Source organism: Colletotrichum chrysophilum (genome assembly GCF_026319265.1).
Source record: "Colletotrichum chrysophilum strain AFK26 chromosome Unknown scaffold_85, whole genome shotgun sequence".
NCBI lineage: Eukaryota > Fungi > Ascomycota > Sordariomycetes > Glomerellales > Glomerellaceae > Colletotrichum > Colletotrichum chrysophilum.
Window position 1 is genome coordinate 18346 of NW_026517372.1, and position 16792 is coordinate 35137.

At 51.0% G+C, this 16792-nt stretch overlaps 5 protein-coding genes across 5 annotated transcripts; 1 reads left to right on the plus strand and 4 right to left on the minus strand.

Annotated features, from left to right (window-relative positions):
- Positions 1-4113: 4113 nt before the first annotated feature.
- COL26b_009102 (uncharacterized protein) lies at positions 4114-6983 on the minus strand (the record flags this gene model as incomplete). The annotated part of the gene is made up of 2 exons (XM_053181843.1): positions 4114-4238; positions 4292-6983. 2 exons carry the CDS (start codon positions 6981-6983, stop codon positions 4114-4116), a joined length of 2817 nt encoding a protein of 938 aa, XP_053034177.1.
- A 1021-nt stretch (positions 6984-8004) lies between these two features.
- Positions 8005-8516, minus strand: COL26b_009103 (uncharacterized protein; the record flags this gene model as incomplete). The annotated part of the gene is made up of 2 exons (XM_053181844.1): positions 8005-8348; positions 8405-8516. 2 exons carry the CDS (start codon positions 8514-8516, stop codon positions 8005-8007), a joined length of 456 nt encoding a protein of 151 aa, XP_053034178.1.
- A 2765-nt stretch (positions 8517-11281) lies between these two features.
- On the plus strand, positions 11282-12229 carry COL26b_009104 (uncharacterized protein; the record flags this gene model as incomplete). The annotated part of the gene is given in 3 exon segments (XM_053181845.1): positions 11282-11674; positions 11688-11941; positions 12001-12229. 3 exon segments carry the CDS (start codon positions 11282-11284, stop codon positions 12227-12229), a joined length of 876 nt encoding a protein of 291 aa, XP_053034179.1.
- Positions 12230-12334: 105 nt separating this feature from the next.
- Positions 12335-13257, minus strand: COL26b_009105 (uncharacterized protein; the record flags this gene model as incomplete). Its single annotated transcript, XM_053181846.1, has 2 exons — positions 12335-13174; positions 13246-13257. The coding sequence occupies 2 exons, from the start codon at positions 13255-13257 to the stop codon at positions 12335-12337; spliced, it is 852 nt and encodes a 283-aa protein (XP_053034180.1).
- A 1622-nt stretch (positions 13258-14879) lies between these two features.
- Positions 14880-15707, minus strand: COL26b_009106 (uncharacterized protein; the record flags this gene model as incomplete). The annotated part of the gene is made up of 1 exon (XM_053181847.1): positions 14880-15707. The coding sequence occupies one exon, from the start codon at positions 15705-15707 to the stop codon at positions 14880-14882; it is 828 nt and encodes a 275-aa protein (XP_053034181.1).
- Positions 15708-16792: the final 1085 nt, after the last annotated feature.

A 16792-nucleotide genomic window follows, 5' to 3' on the forward strand; every position in this document is an offset into this window, starting at 1 on the left:
CGGAGGCAGCGGAAGTGTAATTTTTTGGCGAGTATAAATTCTGCATCAAAGTCGAGAGGCTGCGTTCTTCCTCAATGCAGTAGCATACCTATTGTTTCTCTTCGGTGCTATGAAGTGGCCTTTAATAAGGAAGTCACTGCTAGCACCGACAGCGGAGCGAAGAGTTCAAAAAGACATGAGCTGAGCCAGGGCGTGTTTCGATGGTTCTTTCTTGCGTTTCTGTCGTCCGTCTTGGTCGGTCCTGGGATTATTCATGGCCATTCGGAAGGAGAGTAGGAATTGGGGTTGTTTGTTTGTTGGATTCTCGTGCAGAATGAAACTGGAGACATGAAGACAGTTTGCTCGCTTAATAGAAGATAGCTAGCAAATCGAAAGTATATCACCATCGTTTGATTGCCGGTGAGCATAAGTTGTGGAGAGGAAAACAATGTGTAATTTATGGCACAGAAGACCCTGACTGCTCGCCTGAGGGAACGAGTCAAAAGGCAACGGTTGCGTTGGGTAGTTGAGACTTTGACGGCAACCAATGGACAGGAATGAAAACAAGAGACGCTTTTTTCGTTGATCGCGATTTTCCTTCCCAGCTTTCTTGGCGGGAAGTCCCTCTTGATGTATACGAGGCATCTGTTATCACCTTTTCACCTCTTGGAGTATTCAGAAAGTTTCAACTTAGGATGACAGAGAATACAATTGTGTAATTAGTGTGGGCTTTGCTTAGACGCCTTCGGCGGATTAAAAAGTAATTTGACGGTCCCTAGTGCCATGCATGCTGGCATGAATTTGGATCTCAGCCACTCACTCAAACCTGACAACAACGATATTCGCATCGAATCTATTCTGCCTTCATATTTGATTCATTCAATTCATACACATTTATACGTGTACGATTTGATGGCAACTTGCAGAGGCGGGTTTAGTTCCATGCGCTAATAGTGCAGCCTGAATCCTGATCTAACGCGTTCCTTCATACATTATAATATAAAGGCCAGCTTTGACTTCTGAATGTGTTTTCTCTGATGAGAATGTTACTCATTGGATAATACTGATTGTTCCCAGTGTCTTCCAGTAGATATCGAGAGCTCTGCCAGACTGCGTTTAAGGAAGCCGGCTGGTCGGAGCAGACTCACCGCTCATTTAAAGCATCTCTTGTTTCTCTGTTTCGTCCACCAACAGGTCTTTCCTGAGATTATTCCCGCTTGGCACTGATGCATTCTCAGACATTGCGTAGCTTCCAGTGGATAACTTAGGAGTAGAAAACCAGATGATGTCTAGGTTTCCGGACGACTGTTCGGCGGTGTAGACTATCAAGAGGCACCCCGAAATCGACGAAAATTGAATTTTTCAATCAAGAAATCCGACCGATAGACATATTTGGTATTTATAGATGATAGTCAGTCACTTCTTGTTGGGATAGACGTGCGTGCTGGACCAGCACAGCGTTTCGGACTCCAACGGCGGTCTACTTTAAAATCTGACAAGTCGACAGTGTCAACTCTCTCAACAAGAATGATCGGTTGAGAATTCAAGTCTTCAACTTTGAGAGCATACATCCATCAGCTAGATGGCAGCCTTCGTGTCGTCAACTGTGGGGAACAAAGCATCCGCCCTCGCACTGGAAGCACTCACTCTGTCCCTTTTTGGCATCTTCTTGCGCTCTGCAACGATTCTTGCCCGCATACCCTAAATAACGCGTACTATTTATCCACCATGAGTGGTTCGAGCCTATCATCGGTAACTCAAACACTGCGAGACTCAGCGAATTTGGGCTCTCCTCGTCCTACATAGTACCCGCCGCCGCTCCCTCTAACAAATTTATCGGTTGAGCTCCTTTCTCCAGATTCGTCTCTTTGAACACCGTATAATTCCTTGGAGTCAGGCAGCTTAATGAATTCCTAATGAATACCTGGCAAAGTTCGAGAATGTTTGCAAACCATAAAAATCCTTATCCCATACAAACTTGATTCGCAGGTGCCAATTGTGACAGTATCAACCTGACATAGTTGTACAAATCTTCTACGTACATGGTGTAGTAGGTATATCTTGCAAACTGTCTGTCTCGACTTTGAGTTCTTCGACTGCTCGCACACTATGATTCAAGCTAAGATGGTCAGACGTGATCACTTATTTTCCTCCAGCACAAAGGATAAGCAAGACAGACATGAGATTACAATCCAATACTTGTGTCGCAACTGGCTTCAGGATGAATGCCCGAATTTATTTCCAGTAGCGAAGTCTATGCTAAACTTTATCGGCATTGTCCTGAATACTGCTCCGAACGCTATATTAACCTGGTCGGCAGTCGGTGCAAGTGCCCTCAGGACCAGGCTCTAGACAGTGAAAACCGGGCTACTACTCTGTCAGCGGCTACATCGTCGATGTGGTAATTGGATACTAACTGGGCACTTGGGCGGTGGATCGCTGCCCGCAGGTGTTGGCGTAGCCACAGCCATGGAGACCATGCAAGCTGCGATAACAGCATAAAAAGAAGAGAAACGCATCGTGAGTGGGAGACTGGCTTTGACTCTGATATGGTGATTAACGAAAGAATTTGATGAGCTCTGCTTGTCGCTGAAGTAGACAACGGAGCTGTCTTATAGACATCGAAAGGCGCGGCGAATATTGCTGTAGTGAGCTGAAGAGAGCAAGGCAAAGGCCACAGCGCTTGAATCAGGTTTAAGTTCGCCGGTGAGGCTGCGAAACTAGCTGCTCCGAGAGTTGCGATGAACCGAGTGTCATCTAGATTAAATCTGAAAGCTTAACTGAACCTGCGGCTCTTGAACCTTCTGAATTACTCTGATTCCTAAATTGCAGGTTCCGTCCCTTGTGTTGTGTGTAACGATTTGGGAGATACCCAAGTAATTCTGTTGAAACCACCAGCGTGATCTTATATTAATGTCACAATTCCCTCCTTGCAAAGTGCCTTTGGCAATGTTGATGTTAGCAAGGGGTAGAGAACTGTAGGTAGTGTTGACTGCTTAGAATACTGTCTGTATCTGTGATATACCAGCAGACATCCTAATCACTCTGACCTCAAGCGGAAGAAGATTCCATAAAATTGCAAGGTAACCATTCTTGCCTCGGATCGCGAGTCTAGCGCCCTTGGGATCATGATCTTCCCAGTAGTCACAACCACGACTCGCGTTCGAACCAAAGCCAGCCGGGGTTTAAGTGAACTCCACAACCTCGGGCTTTGTTGCGCGTTGTGAGTCCGATGACAGCTTCGCGGGTCGACAATCTAAGAACTGGGCACTTTTACAGGTGGGAACAAGTTACACACCTAAGGTAAGTCTGAGTCAAACTGTAACAGCAGTAGCAAGACGGAGAAAATGACGTTGCCGATACGGCTAGCTGCTTCAGCATCGTCTATCGGCAGGAGCTCCAGCTTCATTAACGACATTCCTTGTCCGCCGATTTCAGCTTCTTCAATTCGCACTGATGATGATCAATCCTCTCATCCTCATCTGTCTCTAGACTTCAGTCTCACGCTGTACCGCCACCCACTCTTCCCTCGTCCCCCGAAGCACATAACACAACGCCTTACCGCATCTTCCTCTTGCGGCTTGTCATTGAGTCCGTTTAGTATATTGATCCCCTAAGTAAAACGGAAATATCTCTGCGGACATCCCAAGACGTGCGTGTAACAGGGAGTATAAATGCAAAATATTTCCATCCACTTGTATCTGCCAATCTTTGCGATCAGAGTCTCGATGCGGCCCATCCATATGAGAACCCGGCCAACGTTCTAAGATAGTTTGCCTTAAGGCGGCTGGGGATGGTGCCGGATTAGACGTATTGTTTGGCTTTGCCCATCACTTCAATTTGCACCAGAGCGCAGATAGCCAACGGCAGAGGCGGGTGACCCGGCCGAATGCCAGGCAAACCTGTCCCACGAAGGCTGTCCTCAGGCGTTCGCCGCCTGACGAGTTTCAGAGAGATGTCACGAGAACGTGGTGCCAAGATATATGAGTAGGAACGGCCAATCCCATCATCAATTCATCGCCGTCTGCCAAAGTCTCTGGCCTCATTCCGCTCAACGTCTAAGCATGCGCTGAATATGTGAACCTCCAATAAATTCAAACCCCAAAACGCCAAGTCTTTCGATTATGTTGTGAATTAGTGCAGCTCCAGCGGTGCGGAGATTGATCTACGCTCTTTCTCTTTAGCTTCCGTCATGGGCTTCGCATCGGTGATCCTGAGCCATTCGCCGTTGAAAGCGTTGATGAGCCAGTTGCTGAGTTCTAGATTACGTGTAAGACAGTAGACCAAGATAATCAGGGAGGTGGATACATACTATCGTAGACAATCTTGTTCGCGTTGTGAAAGTAAATGCCATGGTCGCTGTCAGGGAACACATGAACGTCGTAATTCTCAACGCCCTCGAGGTTGAGCTTGTCGAGAAGCGTGAGCGTGCTTTGGTAGTGTACGTTATCGTCGGCGACACCGTGCATCATCAACCAACGCACGTTGCCAGCGAGAGCAGATACATTGGTGACGGCCGTCTGCTGATACCCGTTCGGGTTCAGCTGCGGCGTCCGCATGTAGCGCTCTGTGTAAATGGAGTCGTAGAACCTCCAGTCTGTGACGGGGGCGACCGCCATACCGTAGCTGAAAGTCTGGCCAGCGTCCATCTCGAGCGTCTTGAGAGTGTTGAAGCCGCCGTAGCTCCAGCCCCAGATGGCGATGCGCGAGGAGTCGACGTACTTCCGAGCCGCCCAGTTCTTCGCGGCGGCAATTTGGTCGTGCGCCTCCCAGTGACCGAGCTTCTCGCGGACGAGTACGCGGTTCTTGCGGCCGATGAAACCGGTGCCGCGGCCATCGACTGTGACGACGATGTAACCTAGTGCTGAAGCGACGTACGACTGGAAGTCGACCGAGAACTTCTTCGCCACAGATTGCGAGCCAGGGCCGGAGTACTGGTGGAAGAGGACAGGGTACTTCTTCTTCTCGCTGAAGTGCGGAGGGCGGCGCTCGACGTAGTTGAGCTCAACGTCATCCACTTTGATGGTGCCGTACTTGAGAAGGGGAAGCTCGTATCTCTTAGCGTTCTCGGCTAATTCCTTGTTCTCCTCTACTATGTGCTCGTACTTGTTGGGGTTGCTGGGAGTGCTGACGACCTTTTGCCAGGGAACCTTGGGGCCGAGGTAAGAGAGGAGACTGAAGCCCGCGCCGCTGGAAAATGAGATGTCATAGTAGCTCTCGAAGCTGGTGTCAGTAAAGGGCTTCATGTCAGTGCCGTTCAGGTAAACACTGTAGACGTGGCGCTGGATGGAAGACTCCTTGGTGGAAACGAAATACACCAAGTTGTTCTTCAGATCAATTGCAGACGGGCCGCTGACTACCTCCCAGGGGCCGGAAGTAAGGTAGACAGGTTCAGGGTTGTCCATGGGAGAAAAGTACGCGATATGGTCACCATTGTCGTGAACAACCGTATCGACATAGCCGTCCTCGGGGCGTCCGTTGGCAGGGTCCGCGGGAATGAACTGGGTTTCGTGGGATATCTCAAACCACCCGCCGTCAATCTTTCCGACGTCAATGGTGTTGACAGTTTTGGCAGAGCGAGCGACAACATCGACAAGGACCACACGCATAATGTCACTCACGCGGTTGGTCTCCTTGATCAAGACCTTCTGGTTAGCCCAGAGAACCATGTTGATTAGTCGGTCGTCGTCGGGGAAAGCATCGTTGATGTCAACCGAGAAGACATCGCCGCGGGCCACGTCGTAGAAGAGAATGTCCACGACAGGGTTGTGACTGCCTGCGCGAGGGTACTTGATGCGCTTCTCATCCGGGTAGGTCTCCTCGCCTTCGGGCTTCTTCTTGCCACTAGGTCTTGAGACGAAGTATTGCAGCGGGTACTCAGGGACACCCGTCTCGTTCGTGCGCAGGAAGGCAATGTACTTGCCATCCTCGGAGAACCAGGTGGCGCTGTTACCGGCAAAGACTTCCTCCTCGTACACCCAGTCAGGAATACCGTAGAAGTATTCAGGCCCACCATCCTTGGTGATCTGAGTGACCTTCTTCGTGGCTAGGTCTCTGAGGTAGAGGTTGTTGTCCCTGGTGAAGACGATGGCATTGCTTTGAGGGCTCCATGTCGCAAGCTGCACGCGACCGGAAGCGTCATCAGGGTCGAGTGGCTCGGTAGTTTGCGTCTCAACGTCGAAGATCCAGTACAGCGCAGTGAAAGAGTGGCGCCAGTTGTGCTCCCGGTCAGTCGAGACGAGGACCTTCTTCATGTCCTTGCTCGGACGGCCGTCGAAGGGCGTCAATTGACGGCCATTGTACTCGATCCATGGGTTCTTCATGAGCGTGCGGCTCTGAACGACGTCGGCAGATACCTGGCCAGCCGCCTTGTTGCCAGATCTGATGTCCTCCACGACGAGGTAGTCCTTACCCCGCGCACCTTGTTCCAGCAGCAGCCCGTCCTCCCCGTTCGGACCCTCGATCCAGCTGACCGAGTGCGAGTATGGCGACCAGAAGCCGGACATGACCTGATCCAGCGTCACCGGCTTCCCGGAACCGCGCTGCGTCGCCGAGGGGTCGTGGTCGACCTTGCTCCCATGCTGATATGATTTGTTCGTCAGGAAGACGAACAGCGCGGTGCCCCACGCGAAAAGAAAGGCGATGCCCAGTATTAACAGCCCCTTCTTCAGCCCGCGATCCATCCCCACGCGGCGCACAATGCCGGCGGCACCGGGGGCCATCAGCGGCCCCGTCTCGAGGTCATTGGTATCGGACTCCTTCAGGTCATTCTCGTCGTCGAAGTCGTCGGGATTGTCGGCGTATGCGCCACGGGAGGTGGATGGAGCGCGACGCCTCTGGGAGGCAGACGAGGAAGTGTAGGTTTGCTTCTCATTCTGTTCGTGCAGGCGGTCGAAGACGAGGCTCGTGGTGGAAACGGTCGAGATGGATGATTCGTGGGACATCCTGGGATCCTCGCTGTCGGTCGGTTGACGAGAGGCGGAGGCGGCGGATGGAGCGGCCATGGTGAGACTTGATATCTCGGCGAGATGGCGCCAAGGGAGAGCAGAGATAAGGTGGTAGAGGAGATGGGATCGAAACTACTTGGATTCGGTCGTGACTTGAAACGGCATGCTGTCTCGAGGCGGCTTCAGGCCTCTTTGGGAAATCGGGGTAGACGACGATGGCACATGGATCGGAGCGCGGGTCACGAGACGGAAGGGTGAAGACGGAGACGGAGACGGGCTGGTATGTGTATGTACGTGCGAGTGTCGAGCCGAGTCAAGGCAGTGCCAGTGCCCAGAGTTGAGAAACAAACTACCTGACCCAGGTGTTTGGCGGATTGGAGACAAAGGACAATGGGAAGCTGGATGTGTTTGCTGCGCGATGGTGGGTGCGGTGCGTGCTTGCTGTGGGAGGTGGCAGGCCCCTGGCACCACAGTGAAATGGAAGTAGCTTAGCTGGCCTGGACTGGACTTTGGTGCGCGAATGAGTTTGTCACAGCTGCAGGAAGGGCCCCCAAAAGCGACCCCAGACCAGGAACACCTTCTCCAATGGAACGGCACGCTCTATTCACGGATGCGGAGTGGCCTTGGCCCGTTTCAATTGTCACATTCCCACTCAGTGCTAGCCGGCCACCTGGGTCCGTCGCTTATCTGCTTATCGCTCCTTGCAGGCCCTTGTAGAAGGATTTCGGCTTGATGCAATCTCATCCTCCAATTCATCACTTCGGGAAGGGACTGTGCGATGACATTCGTCCAACCTTCGAGCAAACATTTTGTGGACAATTAACTGAAGCTGGCTTCCATCTGCCTGGCTCGCCAGGATGATTGGCGGTAGAAGGGGCAGGCTGACTGACTACAATCTCAGAAAACACACCATCAAATCCCAAAAAAGCTCCAAACAGTGGCATTGGTATCAAAAAACCCGCATCCCCCAGAATCACACCAAAAATGAAACCATCTCAACCCGCCAAGCCAACTTGAACCTCACCACAACCTCCCCTATTCTTGTTCGCATCCCCTCCCCCTCCCCCTACTGAACGTCCTACGCATCAGCAAGCTGCGGCGCAACGGCCGCCTCCTCGTGAATCTTCTCCACCACGCACGCCGTCCCGTACGCACACGTCTGCGCAAACCCGCCCAGGTCCGACGCGTCGAACCGCAGACAGATGATTGCATTCCCGCCCCGCTGCTTACACTCCGTCACCACCCGGCCCAGCGCGTCGTTGCGGCAGTTGTACAGCATCGTGGTAAACCAGCGCAGCTCGCCGCCTGCGAGCGACTTGATCACCATGCCCAGGCTCGCCGCGATGTTGCGGCTGCGCACCGAGAGCCCGTAGACCGCGCCGAGCGTGCGGACGACCCGGTACCCCGGGATGTCGAACATGGCTGTAGGGGAAGTGAGCATGTGCTTGAGAACAGTGAGGGTGGTGACAACGACGTACTTGTGGTGATTACCCCGCCGGTCTCTGTGAAGCAGTGCAGGTCCGAGAGCTCAGGTGGGATGTTGGCGACGTCGTCGGCCTTTGCATCGCTTTTTCTGCCCATGAAGTTCATCTTCTTCGTCAAGGCAAGGCTGTACTTTATTTGACTGATTATATCTGAAGGTCGAGTGCATGCAGTCTGCGATGGCGATGATGAGCAACAGCTTTACCACCCACAAAATGGGAAATCCCACCCAGTATATATACCCATAATCATACGTGAGGTCTCTCAAAAAGCCTCATGCTCCTCCGTCGTTTCCTCATCAAATGAGGCCAGCAACGTGCCGGTAAGTCGGGCATAATCATCGCGCGGGCTTTACCGTCATAGACACGGCCCCACTCGGCGCAAAGCCCCGCCTGCCATTGGGTCCCCGCGCCGGACCGTATTTCGTATCTGCATCAACGAGAGACACGCGACGGACCCGAGTGGCTGGTGCATGCCCCGCGCCACCCCAAGTTCTTGCTCTAGCGATGGGTCATCTTGCATGCATTGCGGTAAGACACCTGATCAGCAGCGAGGGTCTAAGCCTCGCGAGTCGCTCGGTTTCCGGATTGGGTGTTCGGTGAGGACTGCATAGCAGTCGAAGATCGTCATCGTCGCGCGGATGCGTCAAGTCCAGACAATCATTCTAATTTGGCGTCCAGATCCTAAGTTCATTGAAGAAGGGTAACGGCTTTGAAAATATGGGGCAACACTTTGAATTCTTCTGTTAAACGCCAGTGACGGTAGCTTCCATCATAGCTGGTTGAACGTCGCATGTCCCATTACCACCTAAAGACACAATTGTCACAACGAAGGTCGATATGAATTTGCAAATTGAACTCCCCAGCTCTTCCCTCCCGTTGCCGTCCTATACCGGCGGCTATGAGGGGTTTCGCAATACACACTAACGTATTCCAAAAGCTGGATACCGACTAACGATTGCTCAAGAGACCGAACAATTGCCAGAAACAAAGATAATTTTGCATGCGTATAGAAATGGTTGGTCAGACAGACAACACACATCGACGGGAGACTACTCAACATGTATTTGCTGCACAAGTCACCTGTTTGAAGCCTAGCCAAGCTTTTAAAGAATGAGATGGTTAGGAATACCGAGTCCGCCGGTTCAAGAGGATCGATTCCCCGGGAGCTAACGAATTGGGAGGGACCAAGTTTAGTACGAATCTTAGCTTAGGCTGTAAAATGCCTGGATGTGAAGATGTCCACGTATGCCCTATGATGCCACGTGAACAGAGTCGAAACCGGACTGCGAATGTCCACACACCCATAGTAGAGCCCAAAAAGCCTTCAAGACCGCTCTCGTGTTCCCCTTTGAACCATTTTCGTGATTCAGTGTTTACGTAGGCATGGATACTCGTCACGAAGCCGCAATTTGTTTCTTACCTCCCCTCATCATTTGCGTCGTCTTACATCTATTGCCCCTGTATTTGAAATGTATTTATGCGTTAAGGCTCAGTCATCAGCAACGCGCAAGACTACCTGGCAACGCTTTGCAGGTACCTTCAATGGAGTTATCACAGGCAAATGAGACTCTTTTCTCCAGAGCGGCACATCAATCTGATGTATAAAATTGCTCCCCGCGCTGCTAAAGATGTCATGGTTACACTATTAAATACAAAGTTTAACCGGCATTTCTTAGATAAAACCCAGCCACGAGCCTCGAAAGCGAGAGAGTCTTCTTTTGGGAGAATTCAGAAGCACATTATCTTCGTTTCCAATTAGTGTCAACACATGCTTCACTTCCTTCTCTACAGCTTGAATGCGGTTTCTGAACATGAGAGAGACCAGGCCAGTAACTCGCCTGTGTCTACAACTACGCTCTTTCGCCTTCCGTCAACATCTAAGATGTATTCACTTAGGTACCTACATATACCAATACCTTCGTATGTCTGCTCCACGTGGCAACTCACTTTGGTTGGCCCTACTTGTAAATACAATGCTCGAGTATTCTTGGAACCTAGAACACGGCAAACGTTGGTGATCAAATTGACCTACTTTCTCAAAGCAAATGATTAACTCAATATTTATCTTAACTCTGTCAAGTCTCCCGTGTGTTGTGAATCTCTCAATCTCGTATCCTCGACATCGACATAGAAATAATAATTCCTCACAAACTTGAGACTGGGGGCTATAGATTTAAACAAGAGAAAAAGACAAACAAAAAAGAAGGCAAAAAGCTGCCGCGCGACCTTCTCCGTCATATTAAATCTCTAGATTTTGCCATGTACTCCAGCGTTTCCGGAGGGGACGCTTGATCGAATAGACTGGTTCCATGCACAGAAATTGCACTTCGAAGCCAAGGACGCCAATACTTGGCTTCTGATATCTTTTCAGGAAGTCCCGAAGATTTGAAAATCAAATTCTGCTTGTCTCTACTTTTTCATGCTGTCATTCGTTTGTCCTTTATGGACACGTACATCCAACATATCCTACTCATGAAGTCCAGCTAATTACCTCAGGCTCTGCTTTTCCGGCAAGACCAAACCCATGAATTGGAGCGAGGAATGCGATATCGCCAGAAGTCATCTACTAGTGTCCCATGATACAATCTTAGATATCGCCGCTTGCTAGAATCGAAGAACACGGCTGTTCCGACTTCTCGGAGCCAAGCCCCCGTTCTTGCCTAGAACAGACAACACCGACATCCAGCACCCAACCTCATCGATGACCCAAACCGTCCATATGTACTGACATAAAAACACAACATCAATTCTCCATCCTCCCCAATTCCTCAAACAATCTCCAAACCACCAAATCCATCCCCATAATCCGCGGCCTTCAAAATGCATCCCTTCACACTCCTAACCCTCGCAACACCAGCCCTCTCAGCAACCATGACCTGCCGCTCCCTCACCCGGTGCCCCATAATCTTCGACGGCCGCGTCCCCTCCACCGCCGTCCCGACCGACTTCGACGCCCCAAACGGCGGCGGCTGGAACCCCTTCAACCCGTCCTACGTCAAGGGCAACACCCTCCTCTGGTCCGACATCGTCCTCCTCCCGTCGGTCCCCGCCTCCCGCTTCGACGCCGCCGCCGGCTCGCGCGCGGTGGAGGTGACCATCTCTGACGAGAGCATCTTCATGAGCCAGCGCGGGTTCCGCCGCGCGGGGCTGCAATTCGCCGCGGACGCGAACACGGGCAGCCCCGGCGGCGAGGGGGCAAAGACGCTGCACTTCAGCGTGCGGCAGGACACGGAGAGGCCTTTGAACCTGACGCATGAGTACCTGGTAACGCACCCAGCCGATGCTTGATGATGGTGCTTGGGAGTACAGTGTGCTAACGGGGACGTGGGGGAGACAGAACGTCTGGCACGAGACGGCGGCGTACGACGCCAACCAGTTCAACTTCCAGACCGGCACCATCATCGGGCAGCCGGGCTTGCCGGAAGACACCTTCAAGCTCCTCGACAGGGAGAACCGGCTGGTGTGGTTCACTCCGATGGCCACGGACGGTTCGTGGCAGAATTTCGCCCTGACGCTGGACTTTGATCAAAAGTGAGCTCCCACGATGCCCTACGTTTTGGGCTGGGAAAAGGAGACTGACGAGACCATAGCACGATCCAAGTCTGGTACTCCGCCAACGACGAGCCGCTGCAGAAATCAGGGGACATCATCTCAGCTGACCTCGCCGGTCAGGGCCAGTACCAGATCGGCATGCTCAAGAAGCCCACGGGGACCGACGACGTGGTGAACTCGGGGTACCAGGAGAGCGGCCTGGACGAGGGCCAGATCTACGGCGGCATCTTCATCGAAGACAGCGCAGACGGATGCGTGTCTGTATGAACTACCAACGCGACGGCCGCTACTCGTTCTCTTATCTACTCTTTTTAATCTACTGTCTATGTCTATATCTATAAATGGCACACCGCATCATTTTGCGTGTAATCGTCACTTGCCCACATCAACAGCCGTGAAACTCGCCTTCAACGGCGCAATACTAATCACCCCATTCACAGAAGCCCACAAATCCTCCCCCTCGGGGCTCTCCTCGGCCTGCTTCTTCACATCAGCCAGCTGCGGCGCCCAGCGGAACCGATACTCCCTCCCCAGCGCCGCCTTCTCGGGATCCGCAGCAGCCGGACTGAACAGCCCGCCGGTGACCCACTGCCCCCGGGCCGTCGTCGTCATCCGCACCGGCGCGTCCGCGACTCCCGGCACCATCGGTACGTTAACGCTGTACACCTCCACCCCCGGGTGCCAGTCCTTCGCCAGTTCGCCCACCAGCGCCGCGGCGCGCACGCACGCCGCGCGGATGGTCCCCTCGGGCTGCGGCTCCTTGCTCCCGAAGCTGAGCGCGACGGCGCGGCGCCCACACTGCGCGGCCTCCATCGCGCCGCCGACGGTGCCGCTGCCGAGCGCCCACACGGTGCTCGCGTTGCGGCCGTGGTTGGGCCCCGAGACGACGAGGTCGAAGTCCGCGGGCGCGAAGCCCGCGTGGAAGAGACCGAGCTGGGTGCAGCTTGCGGGCGGGCCGTCGACAACCAGCCAGCGGTGCAGGCGGTCGTCGGGCTTGTGCTCGCAGCCGACGGGGCAGGGGGTCGAAGAGAAGGAGGCAGGGCAGATGCTGGCGGCGGTGAGGGTCTTGCCGACGGCGTGCGCCTTGCCGATCCAGGAGAGTGGACGGTCTGGGATGACGACGACGGTCTGGTGGCCCGCCTCGTGCAGGGCGGCGAGGAAGGGCGCGAAGTAGGGCGAGACGGCGGACGGGGGCCCGTCGTCGTTGACGAGCTACGGGCAGTGCATCAGTCGGCGGTGGTCGAGGATGCCCGTTGCGGGTTTGGTAGTGTAAAGGGAATTACCAAGAGCCGCATTTTTCTGCTTGTCGCAGGTCGCCGATGTCCTAGCGGAAGGGTGAGATAGGTCCTTGCCGAAGGTCAGGCTGGGAGGAGGAAGAGACAGAGAATGCGTTTAGTAGTCTGGGGCTTCTGGAGTGAAGCAGGCGGAGGCGGAGCAACAAAGAGTGCAAAAGAAGGCGACCGAGGCCAAGATCAGGCTGCCGAGAAGAGGTTCCGTGGTCGGAAGGTGGACGGGGTGGTGTTGTTGGTCAGACAAAACTGCGGTTCAAATGTTGTCTCACTGATTGGGTAAGTAGGGCTTGAAAGCCAAACTCGGCTAGCGTTGTTGCCGTTTTAAGTGAGGCATGTTAGTGAGCTAGTCAGGCATAGCATCACTAAGATATCATGTATAAGTCCAAAGTAAAATGCCATATAGTCTTCAACAATGGCCTCTAGCCACTTAATGTGATTTTTACTTAGAACCTATACTATAACGACCTCTAACTTACCCCTTTAGCTAATAGCCTACTAGTTATATAATTTCCTATAGATTACCCTTTAGTCATATTTCCCCCTATATATATAGTTATATATACTATCTATTAGATAATCTTATTACTTTTAATATTATTTTAATAATAACTTTATAACTTTAACTTAGTTTAATTACTATAGACTTTCTTTAACTTTTTAACCTTTTTTCTAACTCTTATATATACCTTCTATTATTAAACTTAGCTATCTTCTTTATAGCTTATATTACGCCTTCTAAAGCTAATATTTATTATAATATTACTAGAAGCTATTATACTATTACTATAGTCTAAGCTTTCTATTAACTAGGCTAATATCCTTATAGTTCTATAGTTATTAGTAATATCTTCAATTTAAGCTCAATTAACTTATTAACTATACTACTTTACTAAGGATATTATTAAAGTAAACGTAATAACTAAGATTAGTAGTAAATATAGCTACCTCTTTTAGTAAGATTTACTAAAGTAGATAGGCGTAAACTATAGCTATAATATTAGCTTTTAAGATTATAAAGTAAGATATAGCTATAGTTAATCTATTTATAAGGCTTTATATATTAAAAGCTATTATTTTACTAATTATAGTAAAACTAGCCTTATAGTTAGTATTAATTCTAGTATCTTAGAGTATACTTTAAGTAAAGTCCTATGGTATAAAGCTTTATAAATTAAATAAGATAGAATATATTATAAAGAAATCTAAGTAGTTTATATAATAAGGAATAAGCTTATAGCTTAGTATAAGTAGTATCTTAAGTATATAGCTAAGATAAGCTTTTATATAGCTAACTTTATAAGGCTATCTCTATGCAGTAAGTTATATAAGTAAGGCTGTTAACCTTACTAATAATAAAGCTATTATTAATATGATACTAAGAGCTATAATAGTATATATGTCTAGCCTAGATACTTTTACTTAAATACAGGTAGTTATAGTTAGGTTTAGCGTAAGCAGTTATTCTAGGCTTCTAGGTATATACTGCGATCTTCTTACTAGATGAAGTATTAGCTGAAGTGCTCTTACTGGATTTATCTACTGTGGACCCTCTTATAGGGTGGGCTATGAAACTTCCTCAACATAGTCTTCAACAACTTCAATTTCCAATGGAGAGTTGCCAGCAGCTATGTTGCTGCTGCGGCCTTGATAGCCCTCTTCTCTCGTCTGTTCTTCTTGCACTTCCGTACACAGCACCACACACACGAGCTGACCATGAGAGCCCCGATGATGGGCATCCCAACCATCAAGAACCACAGCACACCCTGGCTCATGTACTGGACGCCGTTGTCCACCTTGTTCGCGTCGTCTCGGCCCTTGGGGATCTTCTCACCGGGCGTCCACGTGTGCACCCTCATGCCGCTGGTCAGCGTCGGCAGCTTGGGCGTCAACGTCGCCGTGTCAGATTTGGCCCAGGTCACGATCCAGGCATCGTGCACCAAGGTTCTTGGTCCCGATCTCGTGCCTACGGTTGTCCACTCTGATTTTGCACATAGGGGAGCCAACGTTGAGAGGCTTCTCAAGGTATGGGTCCCCAAGCGATCGAAGCCGCTGGACCGATGGATTTTGGTTAGCGTTTTAGCTCTTGTGATCTGAAGAAGAGGGACAATGACGAACCTCTGGCAGCAATGAGCCGTCGAGACCACTCGGGTTATAGGCTCGGCCATGTCGTTGTAAACCCATCCGTCGGGACACACGCCCGGTCTGAACCTGAGACGGTGCTCCGGCGCGAAGCCGTCCCACCCGGAAGGATAGCATGTCGCCGCGGGGTTGGAAATGGTGTACTCTTGTGTAACGGTGGTGCCCCCGTACATTTCATAGGACACGATTCTGGTCGTCCACTGGGACGCGCAGTCTGACGGCTCCACCCATGGCGTGGTGATTGTGAGTACTGAGATAGAAGCGGCTGTTGTTGTCGCGTTGCTGGTCGTTGCCGTGGTGGCGGTGAGAGACATCTTTTTTGGTTGGAGAAACCGACAGCGCGAGCAACAGACGTTGGGTCAAAGGTCACGAGGTGCTGGCTCTCTTATATTCACCAGTGATTGTGTCTTGGGGCTCATGCGCCAAGGCGGCAAAGCAAGCGAACGAGGGAAGCGCAATGGGGAAGGAGAGAAGTGGTTGGTTTCCAGAGCCAGTTCATCTATGTCCTCATATGACTTCCTGTTGAATTTCTGACAAATGTAAATCGTGCCATACGCTTGTTGTCGAGATATCCGACATGAGAGATGTCGACGGAGGTGTTAGTCAGGGTGTGTTGACCATGAAACGGGCAAATTCACACTTGCCGGCAAGAATTAGCCCCAAACTCACGACGATATCCCAGACCGAAGTTAAAGAATGGAGCCAGTGAAGAAAGCATGGTCATTAAGCAGGCCTTGGTGTTGAAAAACGGCTTCATTTAAGTAAGATGCCAATCACATCTGCAGCTTGGATCATGAAAGAGACACTCAAACTTCAGTTGCTTATGATCGTAACAAGCCCAAGTTCAAGTCAAATTGGCAACTTTTCCACTAATAAATTGCTCAACTAGAGCGTTCCTAAGACGTTTAAAACGAGAACGCGATATCGCCTGTAGCCCAAGGCTGCTTTTATGGTATTCCATCGTCCAATGGGACTTATTACAAGCCATGGTGGCACAAGGATTACCTGCGTGGTACGTCTCTGGACGGTGGGTCGTTCTTAGGTATCATCAGTCTTAGAGCGGCGACACAGAGGATGGCTCAATCAGTGAGACAGTTGTGCTTGGGCAAAGAGGTATGACGCGCGGGGTGGCCCGAAGAGGAACGAGAGGCTTGTTTCGATAGGGCAAGGTTGAATTTCCCTCAAAGTGTGTGCGAGCTTCCCCCAAGAGAGACAGAAAACGGCCTTGACTTTGTCCGCTGAAAGTGTGAATCATTCATCCATGACCGATTACGGCGCCGGGAAATCAGACGGGGCAACATTGGATGAACGGGACCCTCCATCATGATGGGAAACAAGATTCGGCCAGTAGACAGAGCCAGATAAATAATGCCTCAGCTCAGATGACTACCTGACCGGG